General features: G+C 24.3%; 3 protein-coding genes and 1 long non-coding RNA gene across 8 annotated transcripts; 3 read left to right on the plus strand and 1 right to left on the minus strand.

The window, feature by feature from the left end:
- The first annotated feature begins 982 nt into the window (after positions 1 to 982).
- On the plus strand, positions 983 to 2,569 carry LOC113548628. 4 transcript variants are annotated; one of them, XR_003404897.1, is made up of 4 exons: positions 983 to 1,148; positions 1,257 to 1,313; positions 1,388 to 1,549; positions 1,641 to 2,569. It is a non-coding gene; the product is annotated as an uncharacterized LOC113548628 (long non-coding RNA). The 4 variants fall into 4 exon arrangements; XR_003404896.1 differs by having other exon boundaries at positions 1,001 to 1,313; positions 1,641 to 1,932; positions 2,122 to 2,569; XR_003404895.1 differs by having other exon boundaries at positions 1,006 to 1,313; positions 1,641 to 1,932; positions 2,187 to 2,569.
- A 1,265-nt stretch (positions 2,570 to 3,834) lies between these two features.
- Positions 3,835 to 12,560, plus strand: LOC113548656 (probable medium-chain specific acyl-CoA dehydrogenase, mitochondrial). The gene is made up of 9 exons (XM_026949648.1): positions 3,835 to 4,100; positions 4,178 to 4,265; positions 4,326 to 4,493; positions 10,982 to 11,082; positions 11,161 to 11,241; positions 11,313 to 11,552; positions 11,610 to 11,852; positions 12,003 to 12,173; positions 12,249 to 12,560. The coding sequence occupies exons 1-9, from the start codon at positions 4,083 to 4,085 to the stop codon at positions 12,396 to 12,398; spliced, it is 1,260 nt and encodes a 419-aa protein (XP_026805449.1). The 5' UTR covers positions 3,835 to 4,082; the 3' UTR covers positions 12,399 to 12,560.
- Positions 12,561 to 12,610: 50 nt separating this feature from the next.
- On the minus strand, positions 12,611 to 19,175 carry LOC113560962 (magnesium transporter NIPA2). The gene is made up of 7 exons (XM_026967106.1): positions 18,702 to 19,175; positions 16,422 to 16,544; positions 16,215 to 16,357; positions 14,253 to 14,361; positions 14,007 to 14,183; positions 13,713 to 13,918; positions 12,611 to 13,634 (listed from the first exon to the last, which is right to left on the minus strand). The coding sequence occupies exons 1-7, from the start codon at positions 18,787 to 18,789 to the stop codon at positions 13,431 to 13,433; spliced, it is 1,050 nt and encodes a 349-aa protein (XP_026822907.1). The 5' UTR covers positions 18,790 to 19,175; the 3' UTR covers positions 12,611 to 13,430.
- Positions 19,176 to 19,313: 138 nt separating this feature from the next.
- LOC113560961 (transmembrane protein 62-like) lies at positions 19,314 to 27,917 on the plus strand. Of its 2 annotated transcripts, none has more exons than XM_026967104.1 (14): positions 19,314 to 19,820; positions 19,988 to 20,099; positions 21,513 to 21,650; positions 21,729 to 22,030; positions 22,090 to 22,238; positions 22,305 to 22,463; positions 24,289 to 24,442; positions 24,882 to 25,004; positions 25,727 to 25,820; positions 26,837 to 26,959; positions 27,029 to 27,147; positions 27,227 to 27,282; positions 27,353 to 27,594; positions 27,741 to 27,917. In XM_026967104.1, the coding sequence occupies exons 1-14, from the start codon at positions 19,785 to 19,787 to the stop codon at positions 27,767 to 27,769; spliced, it is 1,836 nt and encodes a 611-aa protein (XP_026822905.1). In that variant the 5' UTR covers positions 19,314 to 19,784; the 3' UTR covers positions 27,770 to 27,917. The 2 variants fall into 2 exon arrangements, with proteins under 2 accessions (XP_026822905.1, XP_026822906.1); XM_026967105.1 differs by having other exon boundaries at positions 19,316 to 19,820; positions 25,739 to 25,820; positions 27,741 to 27,916.
- The last annotated feature ends 83 nt before the right edge of the window (positions 27,918 to 28,000 follow it).

Consider the following 28,000-nt stretch of genomic DNA (forward strand, 5'->3'; position numbering starts at 1 on the left):
CGTAAGTCTTACAAACCAACAGCAAGGCAGCGAATAACAATATAAATTAACTTATACATTTCTATTTTGGTAACGGCTCATATTTTATTTTATCATATTTTTTTTATTTCTGGGACTATTATAGAAGTATAAAATAATAAATAGAAGTAATGTTTACAATACGTATACATTTACAACATCACCAAATTGAATGAAATATTATTAGTTATTACTTATCGCCTAAATATATAAAATAGTTTTAATATTTAATGAAACATTTGGAATCGAAAAAACCCGAAAAATTCACTACCAAAAAATTTTGGTTTCGGTTCTGGTTTAGGTTCCTATGAAAAATTGAAAATCCAAAAAGGGTATCAAGGTACGGTTACGATTTCAATATTTTCAAAAGGTTTCGGTTTAGATACCGGTATTTTTAATTTCGGCTCCAAGCCCTGTATAATAATACTATAGTACACGTTCGTAATTTTCAAATTTATAAAATAGGTTATATTTTTAAAGTATTACATACGAGTATTTATTGAAAAAACCAATAAAACATCATATTATTAATTATAATATATCCTTAGCTATATAAACGCCTCCCTATAGTCGCATCCAGCCTTCAACTTTTTCAATGGATTTCGCCTATGAATGTATTTTAATATATTTTTATTTGAATACATTGAACCTATTTTGTGTAAATATTTATATTTAATTATTACATTTTATATAAGTGTATAATAATAAATTGTTTTATCAAATACAAAATATTAATAATTACCCACTTATTAACTATTATTACTAATCACAAAATCAATAACTTTGTAATGTCAGTGTCCTACTATAAGTCATATTTGTATATTACTCATATTATGTACTGTGTTGATATGTAATATATGTGAGCATAGTGCCACAGCCCGTTGCAAATTATTTTTTGTCAGTTTTTGTAGGGGGGCTTAGCTTTTAGTATCTATAGCTATGGTGGCGAGTGACGTATACAGTTGACTACAAGTTCCACTGAAAGCGCTAGCAGTCTAGAGGTTTTTGATAAGAACATAGCACAGTCAAAAGATTGTCATCGTAATGCAACCATTCATATCTATAGCCATAATCAAAAGTATCATAGTCTTCATAAACTATCAACATAAATATTTACCTACGTTTACGAGGTTAGTATAGTTTTATTGTGTGATTAAATTTTTAATACTTGTCGGTTAAATTGTCTACTGTACTGTTTTAACTTTTAATTGTGGTTTTCTTATTGTAACAATGACAAGAATATGTGTTGTTTGTAAAAAATTGTATACTAAGGGATCAGAGAAATCATTTCATTTGTAAGTACAATAGTTTATATTAGAACATAATAATATTCAATTTTCATTAAATGTTTGTTGTTATATTATTTTAGTTTTCCTAAAAATGAAGATCGTAAACAATTTTGGTTAAAAGTGTGTAATATGAAATTGTACTTGCCATCTTACAAGATATGTGATGGTCATTTTTTGCCGGAACATTACCTACCAAGTGAATATCTCTAAAATAATGCTATTCCTAGCATCTACTAGTATAGGTATGTATCAATATATTCATTATAAAACGTTATTTGCTTACATAACATCTCAGTTTTTTATAAATTTATAAATTCAATTATTTAATTTTAGTTATTGAACCTTTGGACAATCATGATATGTCTAGTCCTTGTCAAAGTCCAATGAAACGTAAGGTGTTGAATGCCAACTCAATTGGAGTTTTTATCACCAAGTCATTTTAGAACTCTGAGAAAGGCAAAGAGACATTTGGACATGGTGATGAACAAATATAGAGAAAAGCAAATACAAAATGAAAAATCTGAAAAACAAATAAAAAAGGCTGAAAAAAAAACTCAATGATGATTTTGTTCAAACATGACACCGAAAACAATTTTTAACTGACAATGCATCTGTTCACTTTCAGGTAAATTGTTGATCTCTTATATACTTTTATATTCTTTTTGAAATGATATGAGACCTCGGTGGCTAACTTGTGTACATGGGTATGACGCGTGACTTCACTACACAGCAAGCTGTAATGATATGCTCATATATCATAATTGTATATTTAATTATTCTATAAAATAAATAACAGTAAAGTTGTTGCACGCAGATAACCGTTAATAAAATCTAATAATCACTGATGAAGGAAACAATTTATATTGTTTGGTCACATAGGAACTCACACATAGTTGTGAAAATGTAGCACAAAACGTGTGATCTATTTTGTGGGCTGTCAGAGACAAGGGATGGCCCAATAAGCATCTCTGTTGTCGGGGAGAAAGCCAATTTTTTTAAGGACGCGGAGACCTTTGATGGAGCCACCTGCGACACTGGCAGGCTTGACCACGTCATCTCCTCTTATCAGTGCAGGTGCACCGCTCTTTCAAGAGTGCACAGATAGTATAAGCTATAACATGTATATTTTATTTTAAAAATACTATATGTATTTTATAAATAATTATTTATATACATCTTGTATTGTACTATCATATAATGTTTACTGTGTTTTAATAAATTGTGAAATTTTACCTACAATAATAAATGTTAAATAATTTTAATTTAATTTGGTTTTTATTTCATTTCTTTATTGAGTCTATTGGTTCAAAATCATTGCGTAAGAGAAAAAATTGAATGGGATGGAACAAAAATGTATGGCTTAGTTATTATGAGTATTAATATTGACACAGAGAATGACAACTCAGTTCATGCAAGGCTAAATGGAACAGAAAAAAATAGTTTATAAAAATAGTGTTTAATTCTCATGAGTGATACAGGACTTGGGTGCCAAAGTCCATTTCATTACCTTTTACAAAGCGTACAATAATGGTAAAATGAGCTTGGGTGGCTTGTTATAAGAATACTAGGAGCAACTGCTCCTGCCCCGAAAATGGGGAAAAAAGTATTTTAAGTTAAACAGGTTTCATAATAGAAGATTGATTATTCAAGTAAAAAATAAGTGTATTTATATTATAAATTGTAAAAGTTAATGAAAAATTTCACTTAAGAAGAACCAAAAAATATTACATTGGTCCTAGTAAATTTAGTTGGTGGGTGGATTGGTTGTTTTGAAACTTGCTCCTTGAGTTTTAAAGACTCAAACCACTACTGAAAATGAGTATAAGGTAATTAAGGTCTCTGATCAAAGCATAGACATAATATATTATATACTACGTCTATTGATCAAAGGGCAATCTTGATGCTTGTTTGCAATGGTAAGAATTTATCTACTATCTAGTTGTATATTATTATCAATGGACTAGGTACTATTTAATGTTGAAAGATCGTAACATTCGTAATCAATCAGAAAAAAAATTTAAGTAAATTGTATGTAAATATCTTAAAGTAATATAAATATTAAATATGCAATAAACAAGAATTTCATTACTCATTGATTATAAATATATGTTACGTAATAATCATAATGTAGTAATTAAAAAGAATATATTTAGATAATGACATGACGTAGATGAATTGACAAGTAGAAATTAAATTAAAATAAATTATAAAAGCAAATGAAATTATTTGTATTATAAATTATAATGTAAATAATGATATACTGTAAACAGTATGTATGTAATCATTCTTCAAATAAATAATTTATCGATAATTAAGATTATTTTGTTTTATTACCTCTGTGTAAAATAAGTACATTGTTTATATTATTGTATACACTATACGTCTATTCAGTATACTATATTATATAATCAATGATAATACCTATTTTTAATTATTATTATCTATCATAGTGTATACAGGCATTTAAATGTAACGAAATTTAATATTTTAATCTATCGAATAAATTATAAAACAAAATTAATTGGCATTTATTTTTCATGATGGCTGTAGTGTGATAACTGATTAGGTCTTACAACAGATAACCATTTGTTTATAAATATTTTATGTTGTATTTCCATATCATCCTACAAGGCTACAGTAGTACAGTCACAGAATTAAACTTCAAGGTAATCTGGCACAAGTCATCTCTTAAAGTCAATTAGTATTGTTTTTGTAGGTCAGTAGACTACATTTCAGTGTATTCATATTTTTGTTTTCTAAAGCAACTCCATAAAAATGATTACAGTTAACCAAGTAAATATATTCATTAATTTAAAAAATTGAATAATCAATGATTTATAAATTAATAATTATTTAAAAAATTATTTTAGGTATTTCGTAATGTATGCCGTAACTCTAGATGTGTTATTGGAAGTAGGAAGTATAGTGAACAATCTCAAGAGACACCTTTCAGTCTAGGTTAGTTTTAATGTTCTAAAATATCAATGTTTCAATTAACTATATTTATGCTTTTATTAGAATTATCTGATACACAAAAGGAATTTCGTGACTTGGCAAGAAAATTTGCTCGAGAAGAAATTATACCTGTTGCTGCTGAATATGATAGGACTGGTCAGTACCCTTGGGATATAATAAAAAAAGCACACTCAATTGGACTTCTCAATGGCCATATTCCTGAACATTGTGGTAATTATTAAAATTAAATATTCTTAAAGCAACTTTCTTATTACTTATTACTTGTTAAAAGTAAAGACAGATAATAGTCAGCATCTTAATAAATAGTTGATACATGATACATATTATAATGTAATCACAGTATAATGCTATATTATAACAAATACAATAGCATTCATAATATTATAAATAGGATAGCTATGGTGTAATGTTTATGTAATCAACATTTTTATAATGATGTAATACAATGATTTCATATAAAATATAAATTGTGTATAGTATAACATTAAAATAATATCAAAATATTGTAAAGGTTTAGGACTTTATTATTTCCTTACAATATTGCGCAAAATATTTAATACTTTTGTTTTTGATTGTTTTTTTTTTCAATAATCCGGCATGTAGATAGACACTTCTCCTAACCTAACCTGTGGTTTACAAATTAAGTTCAGGTTTAAATAGTTTATGAAAATTGGTACATGTTTAAAGAGTTACAATTATATGATTTTAGTGATACTTCAATAAAATAAAAATGCTCCTACATTTTGTCATTATCTTTAAAATGCTATAAAACACTATTGCAAACCTGACCCAATATCTAAAAAATATTTATAGATTAATGAACCTATTTATTATATAATATCTTCAACCATAGTTGAAAATAATATGTTCTTAAAGTTTTAATGATATCAAAAAAATGTTTTATTTAATTATTAAAAATTAAAAATTAGATTGAATTTAACATATAATAGAATAATATTTAATATAAACTTGAATACAGAATAACTAAGTTATTCTAGATGGGACTGTAATTATTCTGTGGTAGTACTGAGAATAGTGATAATGGACTATTGACTATTTACTACAATAATAACTTATTTAATATGCATACATAATGAGATATATACATCATAGTATCATGGTAGGCTTACTACATAACAAAGAATTTAATAAATTATAGTTAATATTAATTATACTATAATACATTAGTATTAGAATTATGTTTGAAAAGTAATGGAATAATTTTTTTTTATTAGAATACATTTTTATTTGAATAATTTCTTATTCAATTTTACATGTATTCAAATAATTATATAGATACAATTTTTCCTTGTACTGTTGTTTATTAAACTAATACATCACTATAAAATAAACCAAGTTAAAAATACTAGTTAGTACCAGTCTGATTTATATTCAAGTTAGTACCATTAATTAATTTATCATCTAAACTTAAAAAATTAAAACAATAAAAAAATTAAAGTATATTAATTATTAATCTCAAATACTTTGTGTTAATGAATCTATTTTTACGAGGCAAATAAATCCCGGTTCATTTTCTTGCTACAAAAAATGTTTACCATTTTAATTGGTTTACCACTTAGAAGAAGTGAATAAGGAGGATAGATCCTCCCAAAGCCTTATTTCACTAACATTTTTCAATATTTATGCAAATATTTTACTAGTTATAAAATTTACAGTTTTCTACTAAAACAATTAATGTCAGAGTCGTGGGTTCTAGCCCCACATTGGGTGCCACTTTGTCGTATACGCCGATCACTCAAACGTATATCATAAATGATTAACTAAAATATTGTAAAATACTTTATTTAACACGCGATGTCTAGTGGTGACCGAGTAACACAATCACCATCACTGACCGTTTAGTCATCTCATTATCCTTATATATTAATTATATTATATTGTTTAATTTATGTTTAGCTTAGTTATCATATTAAATATGCGTCCATGCATAAAATTATACTAGCTATTATATTGTTACATAATTGTTTTATTAACCTAGTTTTTAAATTCTAAGATTTCTTATTTTTACTTATTTTAATTTATATTTTTCTTAAACGCTTAATATAATAATAATAATAATAATAATAAAATGCAACGTAAAGTAATTAAAGTACACATTTTTATATATTTTTGTTAACAGGGGCAGATCCAGACCAAGATAACAGGGGGGGGGCGATTTTTAAAGGGCACACATTAATTTTGATAAAGTATTTATTTAGGTACATAAATATGTTACTTTTCACAGTCTCGTACAGAACAAAAAAAATATTTTTTACAGTAGATAATAGAAATAAAAAAATATATCACTTTAATTTTGTTACCCTTGAAGTATAATTACGTCAAAAACTAAAATCAGGGACTTAAATTATTTTTTTTGAGAAAACGGGGGGGCGATCGCCCCAATCGCCCCCTCTGGATCCCCCACTGTTTATTAACATGTATAATATATTTGTGGTTTATCTTTTAATCATAGTCTATTACAATCTATAAAGATAATAATAATATATGTAGGCCTACAGTTAGGGTTGGAATGTGTGTTAAACTAGTGGTTTTAAAACATACAAATACATTAACATTTAAAAAAAAAAAAATCATAAAATTGTAACATAATTTTTTCTATAAAGTATATATTTAGTTTGTAGGTCTCTGTATATACAACCATTGTGGATATAATAAAAAAATGATGTTACATTAAAATGTACTTATATATTACATGTAAGTGGTGGACGTAACCATAACAGTTATTAATTTAAATACAATTTATAAATTGTGTAAAACAAAAAAAAAAAACATCGAAAATTTAAAAAAAAATACTATAAAACATTTGTTTTGTGTTATTAAAAACAAAAACTTTTCCAGCACTACTTACGGTCATAATAACCCACACAGTGGTGTGCTCGGCTTTTTTGAAAGGGGGTGATATTCGTTTTTGAGTTTTTGACTTGTCACCAACCCTAAATTTCTTTTAATGTAGATAATATATTATTACAAAAAAACGAAAGGGGGGATATAACACCCTGATCCCCCTGTGAGCAAGCCACTGAACCCACTAAATAGTAAAATAATAAAGAAAAGTATGTTTTTATACGCGATTTTTTTTTCCATTCTGATGACCTAATATTATTATAATGTACAAAATGTTTTTTTTATAAATGTTCTCTTCAATTTTTTAAAAATTGAATTATTATTACTTATTAAAAAAAATTACTATAATATCTAAAACTGAAATTTTTTCTTTGCTACATAGGTTATAGGTAATACCTACTATAAGTATGTATCAAGTACTAAACTTAAGTATTTATTACAATATGTAACATATTATATTATGCTAAATATGCACGAATATAATAACACATTATTACGTAAGAAAAATAAAATAAACAATTTTTTTTTTGGGAACATTTTGTATTAAAATTTCTTTGTAAAATTGTTTAATAAAAAATAATTAAAACTTCTGAACTTTCTTTTTTTTTAAAGGGTCATTTTTAAAATTGATATTTTTCATTTACAACTTTTTACATGATATTTAAAACCTTTGAAAATCATAATGTGACTCCTTTCCAAATTGACATAGTATTTTTGTAATATATTCGCAAATGTCCATAATAAGTAGTAACTATAATAACTATACCTATACTTCTATAACTCTGAACTTAATAATATATAAAGTAAAAACCCCTAATTTTGTGCTAACTTTAAGTTTTATACTATTATTTTCACAGAACATTGCAGCTAATATGCGCTATTGTCAAAGATTTATATAAATATTATTCTTATTCTGTATTATTTATAATGTTATATTATGTCTAATTAGTAATGTAGTATGTGTTTATTCATATTTATATTACATTTCAAATCATCTTAATTATTTTATTTCTACAATTTTAATAAATAAATTATAAGGCCATAGGCGATTGCCGATTTATATTATCTATCTTAGTCCGTTTCTATGTGGACTGTGGCCAATAACAATGAGCTAATGAGTCCTAATGAGTCATATGTCATTACTGTACGTTTATTTTTGTTCTTCCGCTATAGATTATTTTAATTTCCATTCTATAGTATCTAAAATCTAATACGTAGGTATCCTATAATGAATGCTGAAAACAAATTTTTATTAAGTCCTAGACTACTGATAAAGAAGACACCCGGTAAAGTCGATTAAAAGAATTACCTATTAGTTATTACTAATGCATTTATTGTATAGTAATAATATAATTGATACGCTAAAAAAAAGGGTAAAAGGTCGTTTCGCCACTGTCAAAAAAATCAGTCCACGGACATTTCGTCCGCGTCAATTATTAAGATATTTGATAGGACATTTGGCCTCCCAGGAGTTATCTGATGTTATTTATTTACGTTTTATTCCCAGTAATTTAAATCACTGAATTTAAATGTTTTTTTTATTATAATACGTACGGTTACAAATAGATAAACAATAATAAAACGATATAAATAATATCAATAATATACATAAAAAATTCATCAATCACATTTAAAATACGAAAAAATACATTTATTATTTATACAATTATTTATAGTCAATCACTAGGTCATTAGCTAGGCTGCTACTGCGGATGAAGTCTAGTCACGCCTATGCAACCCTTTGTGAATATCCACCGGATACCAATTTTCACATTTTTTTTGTTTATAGTATAAATAATTGTTGTACACTTATTTATTTCCGTTTCTTCTCGTGGTTATACTCTCCATATAGACACCATAGTTCACTGGCGTACGCTCAATTGCACAGATAAACTATTGCAGTATTACTTCGTATAGTTTTTATTATCCAGGTAACACAGGTATATATAATATTATTTAGTATTTACAATATAAATAGAAGGTGTTAGTGTATAACATTTTTCACTGTCTGACAAATAAATAATAATACCTTTGCAATATAATTTATCGATAAGAAAACCTTCGATTAAGATAATTATTAACCATTGATAAAGATATCTTTAAGTTTTATAGCTTATACGGTATATACAAGATTATTTCTAACTAAATAATGAGGATAAATAACTAAATAACACCCGATAACTAACTCCTAGGAGCCAAATTAGATAATTGATGGGGACGAAACGTCCGCGATTCAAAATGAACAAAGTATTATACATCTAACATGTTATACCAAATTTAAAATAATTTATACCTAATGAACAAATTAAAAAAAAAGGGATATTGCTCTGCTGTATAATAAAGATGGAGAGTAGATCACTATAATGGATGCGTTAAATTTTAATGCAATGTATCATTGTATTTGTAAACGAAAAACGATTCTGAACGGATATGATTTGTCAATCTAGATAATTAGTAGAATATATCATATTATTATTATCTATATTTAAATTGTAATATATCATTATTTTACTAGATTCCGTAGAAAAATTTATTTCATACGCTTATAAAATTTTTTCTATATTGACGCTAGAGTTTTTTTACAGTTATTTGAAAAAAGTTGTAGAGATCCTTGTGTTAGGTTTTTTAACTTTAGATATAAATTACAAAAATTTTATGAATTTTCAACTCCAATATTCCTTGCTAATTTTCGTGATTTTGACATATTTTGTAAACATTTGAACTATTAATGCTTATAAATAAAAATGGTGAATAACGATTTTTGATTTTATTTTTTTACTAAAATAAGAGCAACTTATAATAAACCTTGTATTAAATTTTAAAGATTTTTTGGAAAGCCAAATTTTTTTTTATCGATATTTTAAGAAAAAAAATTTATCAATGATCTATAAATAGTTTCAAAAAATTCTAAATATTTTGAAAATTTAATCGTAAATAGATAACACTAATATAAATATTTAGTAAAAATTTCAAGTATTTACAATGGTTTGTTTTTGAGTTACAGCAAAATCAAAAAATCGATTTTGTCAAAAAGTGGTTATGCGTGAAAATTCCAGTTTTTCCGTTATTTTTTCTAAGTTTTTCCTGACGCTTTTGAAAACTACTGGACATTTTTTACATTTAATCTCCCCCAAAGTACCAACTAGATTCAATTTGCTTTTCAAAATGGGGCTGAAGTTAAAAATCAAAGCATTTTTTCTACCCCAAATCGTGATGACACACAAAAAAAAAAATGTTGTAAAATACTAAAATCAATACAATTATCACTCCTTTCGGAATTTAAAACGTAAATATTATATGTTTTAATCTATTTGCGTTTAAAATTTAAAAATTCAATTTTTCAAGTGATTTTTTATTTAGAGTCTATTTTATCGACTACTTTGTGAGTGGTTTCTGGTAGCAAATTGTATCTAACTATTATATTTTGGAGGTTAGAACTATAAAAATTCTCAGTACTTCAAAATAATGATGAAAGAAAAAAGAGTAGTTAGTGTAATACAGTAATTGTCAAGTATATGTTGTATTATTGTTATTGAATAAGTTACTTTTTAGTTTTATCGATTTATGTATGATAAAATTTACATGGAGGGGGTAGGATTAAAATTAAATTAGAAATGAGCGGATGGTTCATTTTTTTACCTTAATTAATGTTTTTAGATATTATAACAATTTATAAAATTAAGTTGACACAATGATGTCTATTGCCTGTCTTGTATATTATCATTCTATTATATCTATTCAAATTTCAATTAACTATTATTGAATAACCAAAATCTAGCTTTTGAATATATATTTATTAATTATTATTATGCATGAACTATGTTTGATTTAAGGTGGAATGAACATGTCTGTAATGGATGGGTGTTTGGTTGCTGAAGAACTGGGTTATGGATGTACTGGAATTAAAACTGCTCTAGAAGCGAGTGGTTTGGGTGTAAGAAAAAAAGATTATTTGTATAAACAAAAAATATAATTTATTTTGTATTTATCATTAACATCCTATGTTTTTTAGCAAATGCCAGTTATCATTGGTGGAAATAAAGAACAACAAAAAAAATACCTTGGAAGGTTAATCGAAGAGCCTTTAGTAGCTGTATGTTTATTTTTTACTGTTAATAATGTTAATTTATATATGTATATATTATTAATTTTAACTATATATAGGCTTATGGTGTAACAGAACCTGGTGCTGGTTCAGATGTCAATGCTTTAAAAACAAAAGCTGTGAAAAAGGGTGATGAATATATCATTAATGGACAAAAAATGTGGATAACTAATGGTGGTGTAGCCAACTGGTATTTTGTATTAGCTCGCACTGATATGGACCCTAAAGCACCAGCTAGTAAAGCATTCACTGGTTTTATTGTTGATGCTGATACACCTGGACTTACGCCTGGGCGAAAAGTATAGAAAATTTTATTTTACTTAGATAAATTTATTATATTCATTAATGTATTTAAGGAATTAAATATGGGACAAAAAGCTTCAGATACTAGAGGAATTACTTTTGAAGATGTTCGAGTGCCCAAAGAAAATGTATTAACTGGTGAAGGACAAGGCTTTAAGATTGCTATGTCAACATTTGACAAAACTAGACCACCTGTAGCTGCTGGAGCCGTTGGCTTAGCTCAAAGGGCATTGGATGAAGCTGCCAAATATTCGCTTGAAAGAAAAGCATTTGGAGTACCCATTGCTAAACACCAAGTGAATAATCTAACTATATTTTCTATTTAACAAAATGTTTCAAAATGCATTAACATAATAAAATCAATGTTTTTTGACTATAGTATGTAAAAAAAAATGTATACATATATCAATGATAAAAATTGAATTTTTATTTATTATATTGGCTAGGCTGTTGCTTTTATGTTAGCTGATATGGCCATTGGTATTGAAGCTGCTCGACTTACATATATGAAAGCTGCATTTGAAGTTGATCAAGGACGACGCAATTCTTATTATGCATCAATTTCTAAAGCCTATGCTGCAGATGTGGCAAATAAATGTGCAACTGATGCTGTACAGGTGTGTATTGCACAATAGTTAATGTAATATTATATTATATTAATTAACTATTGTAATATTAATCAATGCTCTTAGATATTTGGTGGAAATGGTTTCAACACAGAATACCCTGTAGAAAAGTTAATGAGAGATGCTAAAATCTATCAAATTTATGAAGGTACTGCACAAATCCAACGGTTAATTATTTCAAGAGAAATTATTGAAAAAGCCAAACAAAATATGTAAAAAGACATTTTAAAACACAAATTAAAAAAAAACTATGTTGTTAAATTACAAAATTAAATATTTATTTTTATATTTTAACATTATAATGGATTGGTAAAATGTATGTATTAAGAAATATCGTTATATAAACAATAAAATAAATATACTTTTTTTTTTTAATAATTAAGCAGTCTTATATTTATAACATTTATTTGCAATTGCTAATACGCATACAAATAAGTTAATTTTATAGTGAGGTGCATATATATAAAAAAAAAATGTAACTTGCATTAAGCTAATATACATTAATTATTTATTATGATTGATAAAATCAAATTAACCCTAATGTGCATTAACAATTGCATGTAAACATGGTAATTGATATACCCGTCATTAAAGGTGATATACCTTGATAGTTATATATATATATAATTATCATGATAATAATATTAATTTAAAAATATTTAATAGTATGATGGCTGATAGTATTTTTGTTTTCACTAAATACTTAAAAAAAAAAAAAAATTGTTATTGTTTAAGCTTATAAATAAAAATACAATTATTAATTAAGTAAATGCATAAATGCATTTCTTTAAGTCTAAATAAAAAAAATAAAAAAACAATTGGAAGAAATAACTGATCAAATATTATGCTAATTTGTTAGTTATACACAATATAATTAAAAACAACTTTAACAAAATAATGTATAATTCAGTGATATAATTTCAATAAAAAAACTGGAAATGCTGAAATCCCTTATTTTTCAGTTAGTCCACAAATGGCCTAAATTATGAGGAAGTTAATTTCAAAACTAGGGGTACAATCGTACCCAAGCTTTTCTTCCAAATTTTACAAAAACAACTCCTTACGTAAATATATAACTATATATGCTATTTAATTTGGAAAACTTAAACTAAAACAAACAAAAAAAGACTAAATGTCTGTATCAACTAAAAAAATAATATATCACTTATTTTATCCAGGTTCAAAGGATTTTAATATCCAAATTATTTTTCTTTTAATCTTAAATTTTATTGTGTTGTTATCTGAATGTCAAACATTTCTTGTGCCATATTGTGTATTATTTTTAATAAGGGCAGAAGTTTGAGCACTTTCTTCAATTGTAGATTTTCTTGTAATTGGTTGACGAGTTCGCCAGGCAAAATGACTGCGTGACATATCCACATCACGGAATGTATTCAACATAAATATTGCAGTCACAGTTATAAGGAATCCACAAATAATTCCAATAATGTCCTTAAAATCATAAGAAAAAGAAAAATGAACAAAACACTTAAAATGTAATTTGCTGCTTATATTAACAAAACTAAGTACATTTAACTGTAGGTGTTCCCATTCCTTGAATAGTATAGCAGAGGCTGTTATTACTAGAGTGGTGAACATGACATAATAAACTGGTGTAACAACACTTGTGTTGAAAGTGTCTAAGGCTTTGTTCAAATAGTTCATTTGTATACATACAAATGTAATCAGCAAGACAATAAACATATAGGTTAACCAATTTGTGAATTCACTTTGACCTATAATTACAAATATTGTTCAATAAAATATAAATATTTAACTACAAAGAACAAAATATTTTATTTAAACCAAATAGTTCATACATACCTGATATTGTTTCTCTTATAGCAAGTCCAAGTCCTTTACACCACATAACAGTTAATGAACCACTAGTTGAACACATTATAACATAAACTATAACATTTGATGAACCATACCGTGGACCAAAATAGAAGAATATTGAGGAAATTATAATCAACATTATGCTAGTATATATAATGAAACCTAAAAGGCAAAGAAGACATAATAAGTTAGTTATAAAAATTGCAATGCAATAAATATAAGAAAACCTACCAGGTTCTGTAAGTTTTTGTAATAAATCTTCAAGGGTGTCAACTTCTTCTTCTTTTGGAGAATGAATTACCATCACTGTAGAACCAATAATACACATAAAGCAACCGATCTAAAATTATAATAATATTCTAATTATTCTGTATAATATCAGAAAATAACAATAAATCAATACCTAAAAATATATCAATCATAAAATGTTTACATGAATAATTTACTTCTATCTTCATTTAAAAATAAAATTATTTATATAATTATAAAAGTTTTATATTGAAATATTTGAGTAAGAAGATTACATTTCTTCGCATAAAACGTTGTTTAATTGCAAAACTTAACATTTATCAGTTTATCACCTACAAATTAGATAATATATTAGCCATTTAATTAATAATTTATTTTTAAAATTATTTCACTTATCACAGTAAAGTTTAAAAATTAATAAATTATAATATATTATATATAATTTATATAATTTAATGCATAATAAGAAAAATGTGTACAGGTAAGTAGATACAGCTCTGCTGTACAATATATGTGTAGCGAGTTACTATAATATATGTATTAAATTTGAGCACTATCTATTGTACAAAAAAACAATTTTAAGCGGAGATAGTCTGTTAGTATATAACATAATATATATTTTTTTGATATTGCTATTAAAATTTTTGTATTAATAATTATATTATAGTAGGTTGATTTAATTTTTGCAAAGAATAACGGAATTATTATTATTAGTATTTAATTATTAAAATAATTTATATTTGTACCAAATTAAATTATTGTTATTAACTTTCAAGTTAATACCATATCACCATAAATTAGTGTTAAAAAGTTCCTAGTATAGATAATATATCAAAAATAATTTAAATATTTTTTAAACGTTATTGAGTGCACATTCATAATATTTCTCTCTCTCTCTCTCTCACTATATATATATTCAAGTAGCTACAGTTATTTGTTTTTGAATTATAAATAAATCAATTTTGTCATAAACTAGTTTTTACATAAAAATGAAAAACTTCCAGTTTCAATTAATTTTTTTATTATTTCAATTATTTTAAAAAGTACAGGGAATTTTTAATTTTAATCCATCAAAGTATCAATTTCATCCAATTTGTTACCAGGAATCAGTCCCAAAATTAAAATTAAAAGCATATTTGTTCCTAAAAGTGATGACAAATAATATAAAATAACATACATCATTATAAAATCAATAAATTCATCATTTCACTCAGAATGAATTTAGCATTTATTGAACATATGCTTAATAATAAAAAATAATTTTATAAAAAAACAATTTATTTTATTATCTAATTATATAGATGCAATATCGAATCTAAATTGACAATAAATATATTAAACAATTAGGTATTACTAATAATCTACATTATTGACAATTCACAAACTCCCAAATAATTTAATTATGTTTATTTGTTAAAAAAACTTCCTTGCTTATTAGTGAACAATATTTTATAGAAATTTATTATACAATAAATATTTTTATTTACCACTGATAAATTATATGAATGAATACTATGTATACATGGGTGTGTTCGTTTATGGTTGGATCTCATTTTTTTTTATGACATAAGTTATTTAGTTATCTCTATAGTCATTAATTTTAAGTAATAAGCACTACATTTATTATCATAGCCTATTAATATACATAATTTACAATATTATAAATAAAAAATAATGAAGTTTTTTTTGAATGAGGTAAAAAGAAACTACATTTATTTACTATTTATTTTTGTTGTAAACTCCACTCCACCTTATTTAATATTTTAGGAGAAAAAAATATATAATTATTTCTGATATAAATATTAAAAATAATTGTATATATTGGTCTAAAAATAGTTAGTACATTGACAGTTAGTTTTAAAAAAATATAAACATCGTTCCACAAAAATTTACTCTCTTATTTGATTTAAAATTAACAACATATTTGACTATGTTTATATTCACCTTTGCCAATAAATTCAGCTGTTCATTTAAATACTTTGAAGATAATATTGCTGCAACAATGACACTAAGTGCACCTAGTGGTGTAACCACTGAAGCTGGGGCAAAAGCATAAGCAGCAAAGTTAAATACTTCTCCAAAAGCCACTAATAAATAAATCAATAAATTAATAATATAAAATGTTGATTTTATGAAAAAAAAATTTCTTACTCATTGATAATCCAAACCACCATAACCAATTACTTAAGTATCCATAGCCACCATTAGCTGCTCTACGTCCACTTCCTAATGATATTTGAACAAGGGCTTTTTTCTTTATAATAAAACTCGCTCCTAGACAATTAAAAATATTTTATAATTTATAACACATAATAATATTATAATATAATACGATTCTAAAATATCAAATAAATTATAGATAAAAATAATAAAACTGTGCGAGTAACAAGTACGTGTGTATGAAGTTTCATTATTTCAGTCATGCAACTGATATTAGGTGTGTATTGGAATAAAATAAAAATAATACACTTTACAATTTTATTTTCAATAGAACTGTATTTTTTTTTAATTTTATAATTTATTATAATAAGTAATTTTTTATTATTTATTTGTAACTAATGATACAATGGGAAAATAAATAAAAATGGTAGTCAGTTCGTGACGATTGTCGTTTTTTTTTTGTACTCTCTGTAAAGAAGTTTCACTTCAATAATACATGATAACTTTTTATTATCTAGTTCTTCCACGCTTCTCTCTATTATTAGTGTAATACTAACTATAAACAAAATAAATCTATAAATTTAAAATGTATACACAATGTATTTATGCAATTCCAAATACATATTTAAATTTATAATAGTTGATATATAAAAATTGTTCTTTTATTGGATATAATATCTTATATTATTATTATTATTTGTTAAATTGCTTACATGATTGTATATTAAATTTGATACCTTTTAATAAAATATAATAATCACTAATATAATCAGTAGTAATTAATTTACTTTAAAAGTAAAAGTAAAATTTATTTGAATCTTTTTTAGATTTTAAATAGGTAGTATATATTTTTTTGTAAATCAAAAAATATAAAAGTTCTTTAATATTCTTGAAGTAGTAGGTAGCTTTAAAAAATAAGATTCAAGCTTTTTAAATTTAATTAATATTTATGCTTTTAAATTTTAATAATTTAATCTAAATTTTGTTAAGTTCCTATTGTAACTTGTATTACACATCATTATTTTTTGAAATATAAATGATGTATGTACACATAAAAGTTACACATTTTAATACTACATTACTAATATGTAATAAGAGGTTATTTTTTTTTTTTTTTAGGTATCTATGGTACATATAGGTATATAATTGTATTTATGTATAGATCTTCAAAGGTTATCAAAAATGATAACAAATGGAATGTATAATGAATAAACGTAGGCTGAATATAGAGTTAATTAGAAACAATGTTAACCTTTGAAACTTATCTGATAACAAATTTAAATGGACTAGATTATTTATTTTAATATATATATATATACAGTATATAAAGTAGGTAATAATATTCAATAATTAAATTAAAATATTTATTGTTGTATATTTTCACTTTTAAGATTTATAATATTTTTGTTTGTAGAATCAAATCATTTTTTTAAAGTAATTAAAACAATGCAGATAATTAGAACCCAGATTTTTATGCACTAAAAAGTATCAAAATATGCCATGTAATGTACAGTCAAAACTCAAAATTATAAAATATGTAACAAATATACTACCTATAAAATTTCAATTATTGCATCACAAATTTGTATACTTTAATATTTTAAAAAAAGGTATTGTAAATTAATATATTTTTTTATATTTTATTTATTATTAAAATGAATAATCATATGCATTTCTAATTTATCTTCAGTGAAACTGTAACGTTTTTCTGTCTATATATTATTAGAACAATCATTCGATATCAACCGTAGTGGTTGAGTCATACTTAAAGCAACTGAGTATTGATAGGTCTTGATAAATATCATCAAATTGATCTTAAATTTATTTCAATTACTATTTAGTGCCTACAAAATTTATTTTTGATTTTTCTACTCAACAAAATATTATTTTATCTTTTTTTTTAAATTTTGCTATAATGTGCAATACGTTTTTAATGTCTTAAAAATATGCAAAAATACACAATGACCACTAAATATACAAAAAAAATTTAGCCAATAATTTCAAACTGGTATGATTTATCTCGCTGATAAAAATCTAAAAATGTGAAAAGGAAAAAAAATATATAATTGCATAGAAATCTGCGCTCTACTCATAATTAACAAAATTAATGATCAAACTAATTGTTAAATTTAACATATAATATCAAATAATAAGTATATATTTTTTAATAACTTAGGTGATGCATGATTTTGATAATATACATTTTCTTAGAAATAATATTTAAATTTGAAAATATATCAAATAAAATAATAAGTAGTATAAGATACTAACCAATAAAACCACTCGAAAACAAAGCAAGTCCAAGACCAATATAATAATCAGTCATATCATACATTCTAATTGTTTCCTTCTTGTCCATGGTAAGTAAAACTGAATTATTTGTTATTGAGTAAACAATAAAATGAGATAATCCACAATGAATAAAACACCTATACTATTCAGAACTTAAGACTCAGTGTATTTGTAATGCAATCCGATTGTCAAATTTAATAATTGTGGAAAAAATATTACATTGAAGTTGTAAGGTTTCAACATGATAATATAGTAGTTTACATAATAGAAGTACTGCGATGGTACGAGAACACGAAACAAATAGCGATTATTGATTAATACTACTATATTAAGTTAGTTGTTACTAATTACTATCTAAAAACTACAATAATAAATATAGTATATTAGATTGTAAACACTAAACTTCAAATGAAAAATATAAGTTATAATAATAGTAGTGTTAAAGATTATAGGCTATAGCCTTAAGCCTATAAGCAAATAACGAAGTAATATAAAACATTAAACAATAACTATTAACAGTATCAACTACTAATAATAAATTAAGTACTATAGCGTAAATGATAATCTATTTTGTGCTACTAATTGAATGAATTTGTGAAGTGTGCAATATGAATTTTAATGTATATGAAGTTAGTTCCCGTACATTTTTTCTTTCTGATAAGGTAGGTAATCGTATCACAGAATAACCAGAAAGGACACTGCCGGACACTGACTGGTTGAGCCGTACAACTTACTCTATGCATAGATGGATTGATCCACCTATACACTACTATACTACTATGCTATCAAGTATCAACAGTATCAACTATCAATATTTAAAGTGATAAAAGAAAAATTAAAATAAAATAGCATTTGGCAATCGCTCCAATCCCCTAACTCCAATAGTTAAATAATGAATATCGAGTAATCGAAAAGCGAATTCTTGAATCGTTAAAAGTTGAACCATCATGTAAAATGCTATAAGTATCTGTGCCGTATCGTCACAATGAATACAATTTACTACACAATTTAATTTGCAGTTTTTCATCACTTTAATCGAATGAAAAACTGTTCTAGTCAAATATGAATCTTACAAATAGACTGATTTGGTTCCTACAGGTAACGATAAAAGTAATTTTTATTTTAACTAGATATTGTTTTTTTTGTAACTCCTCTGTACATAATTGTTTTTAAATTCAGGAAGCTTTAGATTTTTTTACTGATCTCTGTAATATTTATATAATATTTAATTTTTTATATTAATGCTTTGACATTTATTTCTATAGATTTCAGATTTACATCTTAGTATTTTCCACGATTGGGAACGCGTAACCGAGCTCAAAGAATTTTGTGAATTAACTTTGGATGCCATTAAGCCTGTAGCTGTATTAGCGAGTGGTATGTTTTTTTAAGTAATTTATAAATAATGGTTCAAATAAAATTAATAAGTAAAATAATATTAATGGTTCAAATTAAAATTGAAAACTAATAGTACCTGCTATATATATAATATTGTATATTATACATGATACCTAACATTCATAATCGTATTAATAATAATACAATGAAACTTTTTTATCAGAAACTTCCATTTAACACAATTTTTTCTTACAAAATATTTTTGAAAATTAAAACTAAATTATAACTAAATTTACTTATTTAACAAATTTCTCTACAATATAAATTTTTACCTATATTTCAAATAAAAAAATTAATAGTATTTTGAATGTCTAATAACCTCGGTAATAACTGATCAATTTTTAATTAATTTAGTATTATTATTATTATTATTATGTTGATTCATGCATTTGAATGAAATACCTACATTGATATATATATATTTTATTTTTAAAACTATGGATGGATATTTGAATTTAGGTTAAATTTAATTAAATTATGTCATTTATTTTACTGTTATTGGTATGAAGAAGACAATGACTACACCTTTCATCTGGAATGACTTGAGAAATTTTCATATTGTATCAATAAAATATGATAATATATCTATTAAGAATTCAAAACATTTGTTTAGTTTTCTCCCTATAATTCTGTTTGGAAAAAAATTGTCCAGCCCTACTCAGGTAAAAAATTTAAATTGTGCCTTTTGAGGTAATTATAATAAGTTTAAAGAATTCAATAACCTATTCCTAATTTAAAGTTTATCATGAACCAATATTAGGGCTTTTCATAAAGTACACACTATAATTTTTACTTACGGTTTTAAGAACACCATTCCATAAAATTAACTTTGAAATTAACTATGTTAAGATTAGGTTAAAGCTATAATATTTATATTAATAATTCTAAAAACTCACACTTTTTTTTCAGGTAAATAAATATTTTTTCAATATAAAATATAAAATAATATTTATAATATTAATAGTAAAAATAAAAATATAATTAGTAAATAGTATTATTTTTTTCGTCACTAAAATTATAATACTTTGAAAATATATTTGTATATTATATAAAATACCAAACAAATAATATTTATAACTTAATCAATTCAGACGAGTTTAGTTGTATTTTAAACAATTGATTATGGTTTGATTTACAACTATAAAAGTAATGGATTATAGCTTTTTTTGAATTCTGAATCTCTACTTTTATATAGCCATTTTATGGGATATTTGGATTTGCATTAATTACTTTACAACTATCTCTAAGTCCTAAATTTAAAACCATTAGTCTTTTTTCTAATTTTGTTTCATATATTGTTGCAATAAACAAAGTTATTATTATTTATACTATATTATTTATATGCTAATTTTAATAATATTAAATATAAAGCTTAACAAAATATTACTATAGGAGATCTAACTGATGCAAAAAAAAAAGATGGTATTGGATCAACGCAATATGAAGGAGAATGGTTAGCATACCACAATGTATTAACATCTGGGAAAGTTTCTGAAAAAACTAAATGGTTAGACATTCGTGGAAATCATGGTAATTTTACAAAAATATTAAGTATATTTTAATAATTATATAATATAATACAATATGTAATTCAATTTATATTTTTAGATAGTTTTGATGTAAACAATTTAGATTCTCCTAAAAATTTTTATCAGAAATATTCTGTACAAGGCCAGTCTCATCCTCGATCATACAAATACAAAGTTACAAATAATGCCGGAATGAGTCTTAATATGATTGCAGTTGATGCTTGCTTAGATCCTGGACCAAAAAGACCATTTAATTTTATTGGAAACCTGGATGAATATGAAATTCTTGAATTGCAATCTTTAGCAAATAATACCAAAGATCCTATTGTATGGTTTGGTCATTATCCAACTTCATGCATATTTACACCAGGAATTAAAAATGTAAAATTTGTAAATTTTGTTGTTAATATAGTTATTTCATACTAATTTCTTGCTTTTAGGTTAGGTCAATTATAGGTGAAAATCCAATGTCTATTGTATATTTATGTGGTCATTTACATACATTGGGTGGTTTAGTGCCACAAATGTATACAATGCAAAATGAAGGATTTGCAGAGTTAGAATTAGGTGATTGGAAAGATGGAAGAACGTTAGTAGAATCTAGATTAAACGTAAAATTGTCTATTAATAATTGTGCAGTTATGTTTATTTGTAGGTTTAGATTATTAGCATTTGATCAAGGTTCATTTTCATTTATTGACATACGTCATGGTCAATGGCCAGTTATATTAGTCACTAATCCGAAAATACCATGGCTTACTATACGAGATATGGAAACTGAAGAAGATCGAAAGGCAAATATTAAATATATAAGGTTATTGGATATTTAAAATTATTTATTTTAAGGGAATTCGATACTGTGATTTTCTGTTTTTGTCTAACGTACGCACGGCATAGGATTTTAGACGAATCCTTTGCCAATCATACCAATTGATCCAATGAAGTGATAAGAATTCTAAAAACAGATTTGAATTTGTCGTCAAGTCTCAAGTCTACTTGAAATTGACTTTCCCAGATTTTTGACTTTTTGATTTTAATTTCTCCAAAAATTTAAATACAGCAATTTTTAATTACTTTTTTTTAACATAATTTTTTTAGAAATTTGGAAAAAAATATTAAAGCTGTGAGAAAGACAATTCCAAAAAGACTTGACGACAAATTCAAATTTGTTTTCAGAATTCTTATTGCTTCATTAGATCAGTTGGTATGTTTGGCAAAAAACATGTAAAAAATACTATATCACGCATGTGTTAGACAAATATATTAAATCACGGGATGGAATCACCTTAAAGAAGAGCACAAAATTCATTTTTTTCTTTGAATGATAATTTATTGAAAAAAAATTTTGCAGTAGATTTGGTGATTGGCTATTTTTACTTAATTGGAAATTTAAATTATCTATGTATTATTAACTAAGAAAAGTTGAAATAATATATATATATATAGGTTTGGACTAGTTCATACAAACGTACCGGGAAATCATTTTTTAACAGGTTCCTGCTTACAGTCTATGCTACAAAGATGTTAGAACTGAATAAGTTTTTGCTCACTTATATCAATATTCCCACTTTTACATTTTAATATGGCCTTTATACTGATTATTACGGACCCCAAATAGCCTACTGCATTTTCCATAGTCTTATTTTCATGACAGCCTACTAGGAAATATCCCAGTGGCTTAGTCCAACCCTGTATATATCTATATATCTTATATGTGTTAAAAAAATAGTAAAATTTTATATTAGCAGTTTTTTCTTATATTTTAAATATGCTGAAAGTAATTTAAATTTTATGCATTTTGTAACAATAGTGATAAAGTGAGTGTTTTATATTATTTGATAGGTACTCTGTAGTATTTTAAATATTAAATACAACTTTATCAGTAATCAAATTCTAAAATAACCAATATTTAAGTTACAGCACATTAATACACATCAAAAAAAAAAAATAAAAAATATAATGTTAATACAGTGAAAATTTCATATAACAGTTGCATGGGGAACAAAAAAAAAAATTTGTAATATAGAAGAATTTGTGAAATAAAATTACATAAGTATTTCATATTCTAAATTGCATTAAAAAAATGTTTAAATTGTTAAAAAATAAACATCAAATACATATCATATTATAAATCTTATTATCTTATTACATATTTATCATATTTATCTATTTAATTGGTTATTGAGAAATAGTTAGTGAGTTTCTTCTGTTTATTATTTTTATAAATTGTACTTTTTTCATAAAAGTGTTTCGATATTATTTACAAAACAAGTTTTTTATTAAATAGTTTATTTGTTATATATAAACATCAGATTTTTTATATAGAGATAAATTAACAATGAAGGTCATGGTTCTCAAAAATAATTCATTAAACAGAAAATTGTATTGAATGGAAGTTTTATTATATATTTGTAAATTGTAGTCTATGCATGCAACTTAGACATCAAATGATCAAATATATATTTTGTTGTGTAGTGGTGGCCAGCTCATGTCACTTGGCTATTTTCTATTTCCTTATCTTATTACATAAAAAATGACAATTTAACCTTTTCTTACATTTGATTGAATATATTTTAAATCTTAATAAAGCTTATTTTTTGTACTAAATTGAATGACTAACTTTTATTCATTTATTCTAGAATATTAGCCTTTTCGGTTGATCCTATTAAACACGTATTAATACGAATTGATAAGGAATATAAATGGAGAAATTGTAGTAATGTTGAAGGTAGTCCTCTTTATATAATCGAATGGGATTATAATACATATTCAAGTGGATTGCATACATTAAATGTAAGTAATTAAAATTAAACAAGTTGAATATTTTAAGTGAAATTTGTTTTGTTGTCATTATAATGACAACTTTTATTAAATTTAAAAAATAAAATATTACATTTAGTACAAATGTACAATACATACAATACATATATTTGATGTATGGTATGTGTTGTACATTTTTTGTAGGTTACATATGTTTATAGTTAACCATGTAATAAGAAATAATCAATATAACTTAGTACTAATTAAAAAGTAATTTCTTTATGATATTTAGATACTTCAATGTTTAAATTATGAACCAAATAATATACTTCTTAAAACTAGTATAAATTAATTGGCCTCTAAAATTTTAATAATGGCACTCGAGTTTTAAATTATATTTTTAATAAATAATAGTGTGTTAAAATATTAAATATATTGTATACTATTTGGAATTCCCATAAATTGTATGCAGGTTAGAGTGGAAGATATTCAAGGGCGTAAACATGAAATTAACCATCCTTTTTCTTTAGACAATTCTAAACCAGCTCTAAAATTTTTTTCACAATGGCCACTTAATGTTTATTTTCCTGACGTGGTAAGTATTAATGTTTGGTTTGTATTGTAATAGTTGTGATTGGTCATATTAGAGTATCATAAATACTATTTTTTATGATTTTAAAAAAAAATTAATCATTTTCTGTTCTAAGTAAAATGCAAAAATTTGATCAAACAAACTTTATAAGAATAATTTAAAAAAAAACATTAATCTTAAAGTATTTAACTAAACTAACTAAACTATACCAAACAAATCTCAAAATACAATATTTATAAACAATTAATTTGTCCCATATGCATAATAAACACCTAAATCTACTAATATTAGTCTTTAGATATTTTTAATATTTACTTATACAATGTTTAAAAATAAGCTATTTATAAATATTTAATTCATTATCATACATATATATTTATAGTTTATTTACTAATTAGACATCATTGATAAAGTAAAAATCAATATTTAATAATAAGTATGACATTGGGATTGGTATGATATGTTATGGTTATAAAATGTAATTTTAAAGCCATAATATTTATCACAATCATTTAACGACGTTAATCTGATACATCGGAATGATTTTATTAAAAATACACATAATATTTTTGATTTAAGATAACCATATAATAGGACAACTTTCTTTCGGCTTTGTATGCAAATTGTTCTAAATTTATTTTCGTTAATAATTTAAATATTAATTAGATAAATTCTAATATGACCAAAATATAATTTTTGATAGTTTTATTATTATTAAATATAAGGTATTTTTGCAGTTACTTATGATGTTTGTGATTGCATCTTTGGCTAATCTGTTGCCGCTTATTGTTTATCGATTTGTTAGCAAATGCACAAAATGTAAGTGGTTTTTGTCTCTAATGCCTAGCTAAGCATCTTTAATATTTTTTAATTTAATATAAGTAACTCAACTCATACTGATTAATACCAAAATATACCATTCTATGTACATATATTTACTCTCACTTACAATTTACAAATTTTTGTATTTACAATAAATATTCTTTCAATTTATTTTTAGATAAAAATATTTATTATGAAAATGAAAGAAAAAAATTTTTATTTTATTTTTATATGAATTTTATACAGTTTACATCACTTAAACATTTTTATGAAAATAATTAACCTTTATAAAGTATATTGAGCTTTATTTTTTCAAGGTACTATTTAACACAACTGTTGAACTTCAAAATATTGTCTTCTATAATTTTGGCAATAAGAAATTTTGATTACAATCAATTTTTATTTTTATTTTAATAAAAAAAATTTTATTCTCAATTCATACAAAATATCTGGTATAATAAGCAAGTATCACTACAATAAAGAAAAGTCAAATTAGAAAGATACTTCTAGGAAATAAAAAAGTGAGTACAATTCAGTAATGTCAAGTGTAGGATTATATGGTAGGTATTGCCAATTTCTTGTAACTTGGGTTAGGTAATTTATTAAATCAGAGAAAAAAAGCAAAACTAAGGATTCAGATACCAAATACTGGGTATTTTTTTCATTTCAGTATTATAACTAGTGTTATAATGTGTTATAGTGTTAACTAGCGTGTTATAACTTAAATTTCAGAAATTAATAAAATAGCCTTAAAATAATAATTCTGCACAGACTTAAATGATTATACCCACTTGCTGATATTTCTTATAAACATTTTAATTTTTAGTTATTTATTGAAGTGTTATTTTACAACTGAGTTCAGAACCAGTGTTATATTTAGTATAATATTTACATTTAAATTTAATTCAAATCTATAATGCAAATTTTAAATAATATAATTTTATTTTGAATATGAAATAGTTATAATAATATAAAGATTTTTTTAAGAAATAATAAAATATATTTTTTAATAGACAGAATCAACTATAATGTAAAATTATCGCCGATCAAGAGATACTCAAGAAAAATGATTTTATTGTCAAGTGTGAATCGTATATTTTACACGTTGCTTTTATTTTACATTTATTTATGTATAGGTAATTACTAAAAATAATGAATTTATAAATGTTGTATATCTTGACTAAACTATTTTGTTTTTGGATTAGGTCCTTGGGCTGTTGGAGAACTTGTAACTGACTTAATAGGTTGGGTTTTTCCTTGGGGAATTTATATCAAGGGAAAACTTATTAAGGATTCTTTTATATATGCATATGGTTTTAGACACGTAAGTTAATTAAAACTATATCAGTGTATCAGTTTATTGTTTAAATATATAATTTATTTATTAATTATTATTATTTTAGATTTTAACTTTTCAATTGCCTCTTAATTTTATACTTGGTCACCGACTTGATAAAAGGTACCTATAAATTGTAAAAGTAAAATTGTTTACTGACAAATTAATAAATATAATTAAATTATTATTATAGAATGCAATCATTGCCAAATACCCAATACACGTTTATTACTTCACCATATATTTATGTGGATATGATTTTTTTCTTTCTTATAAGTTGGCAAATTGTGTGTTGTCTATGGTTTTTTGGAGCATATGGCTGGATAGCTACTATATTTGGCCCATTAAAAACATGGTCAATATTTATTGCGATTTGGCTTTGGAATGAAACACGAAAAATTACTATAAATGAGATACGATATGCAACAAGAAATGGTAGGTTATTCCAGACAACTGATTAACATTGCCTATATTAGTATAACTGTATGTAATTTTGTAGTTCATATTTTGCATGATTATGAAATTAAAAATTTCACAATATTAATATTTGTTTTATTTTTTTATATGTTCATTGAAAACAGGAGTAATGAAAAAACTAAATACAAATTAAATATTGTATAAGTGGTTATTTTACAATTGTGTAGAAGTATGTTATTGTTAAAGTCCTATATTGACAATTGTCAACATTATTTAATGGTCCCTATAATTTAATTTATTACTAATTATATAAATATATTTATAATATATCAATACAAAATTATATTTATTTTAAAAATAAACCCACGTACATGATTATAAATGCATTTATATGTCCTTTAATTTATGTTTTTGCCTAGTAATT

The sequence above is a fragment of the Rhopalosiphum maidis genome, chromosome 4, assembly GCF_003676215.2.
Source record: "Rhopalosiphum maidis isolate BTI-1 chromosome 4, ASM367621v3, whole genome shotgun sequence".
NCBI lineage: Eukaryota > Metazoa > Arthropoda > Insecta > Hemiptera > Aphididae > Rhopalosiphum > Rhopalosiphum maidis.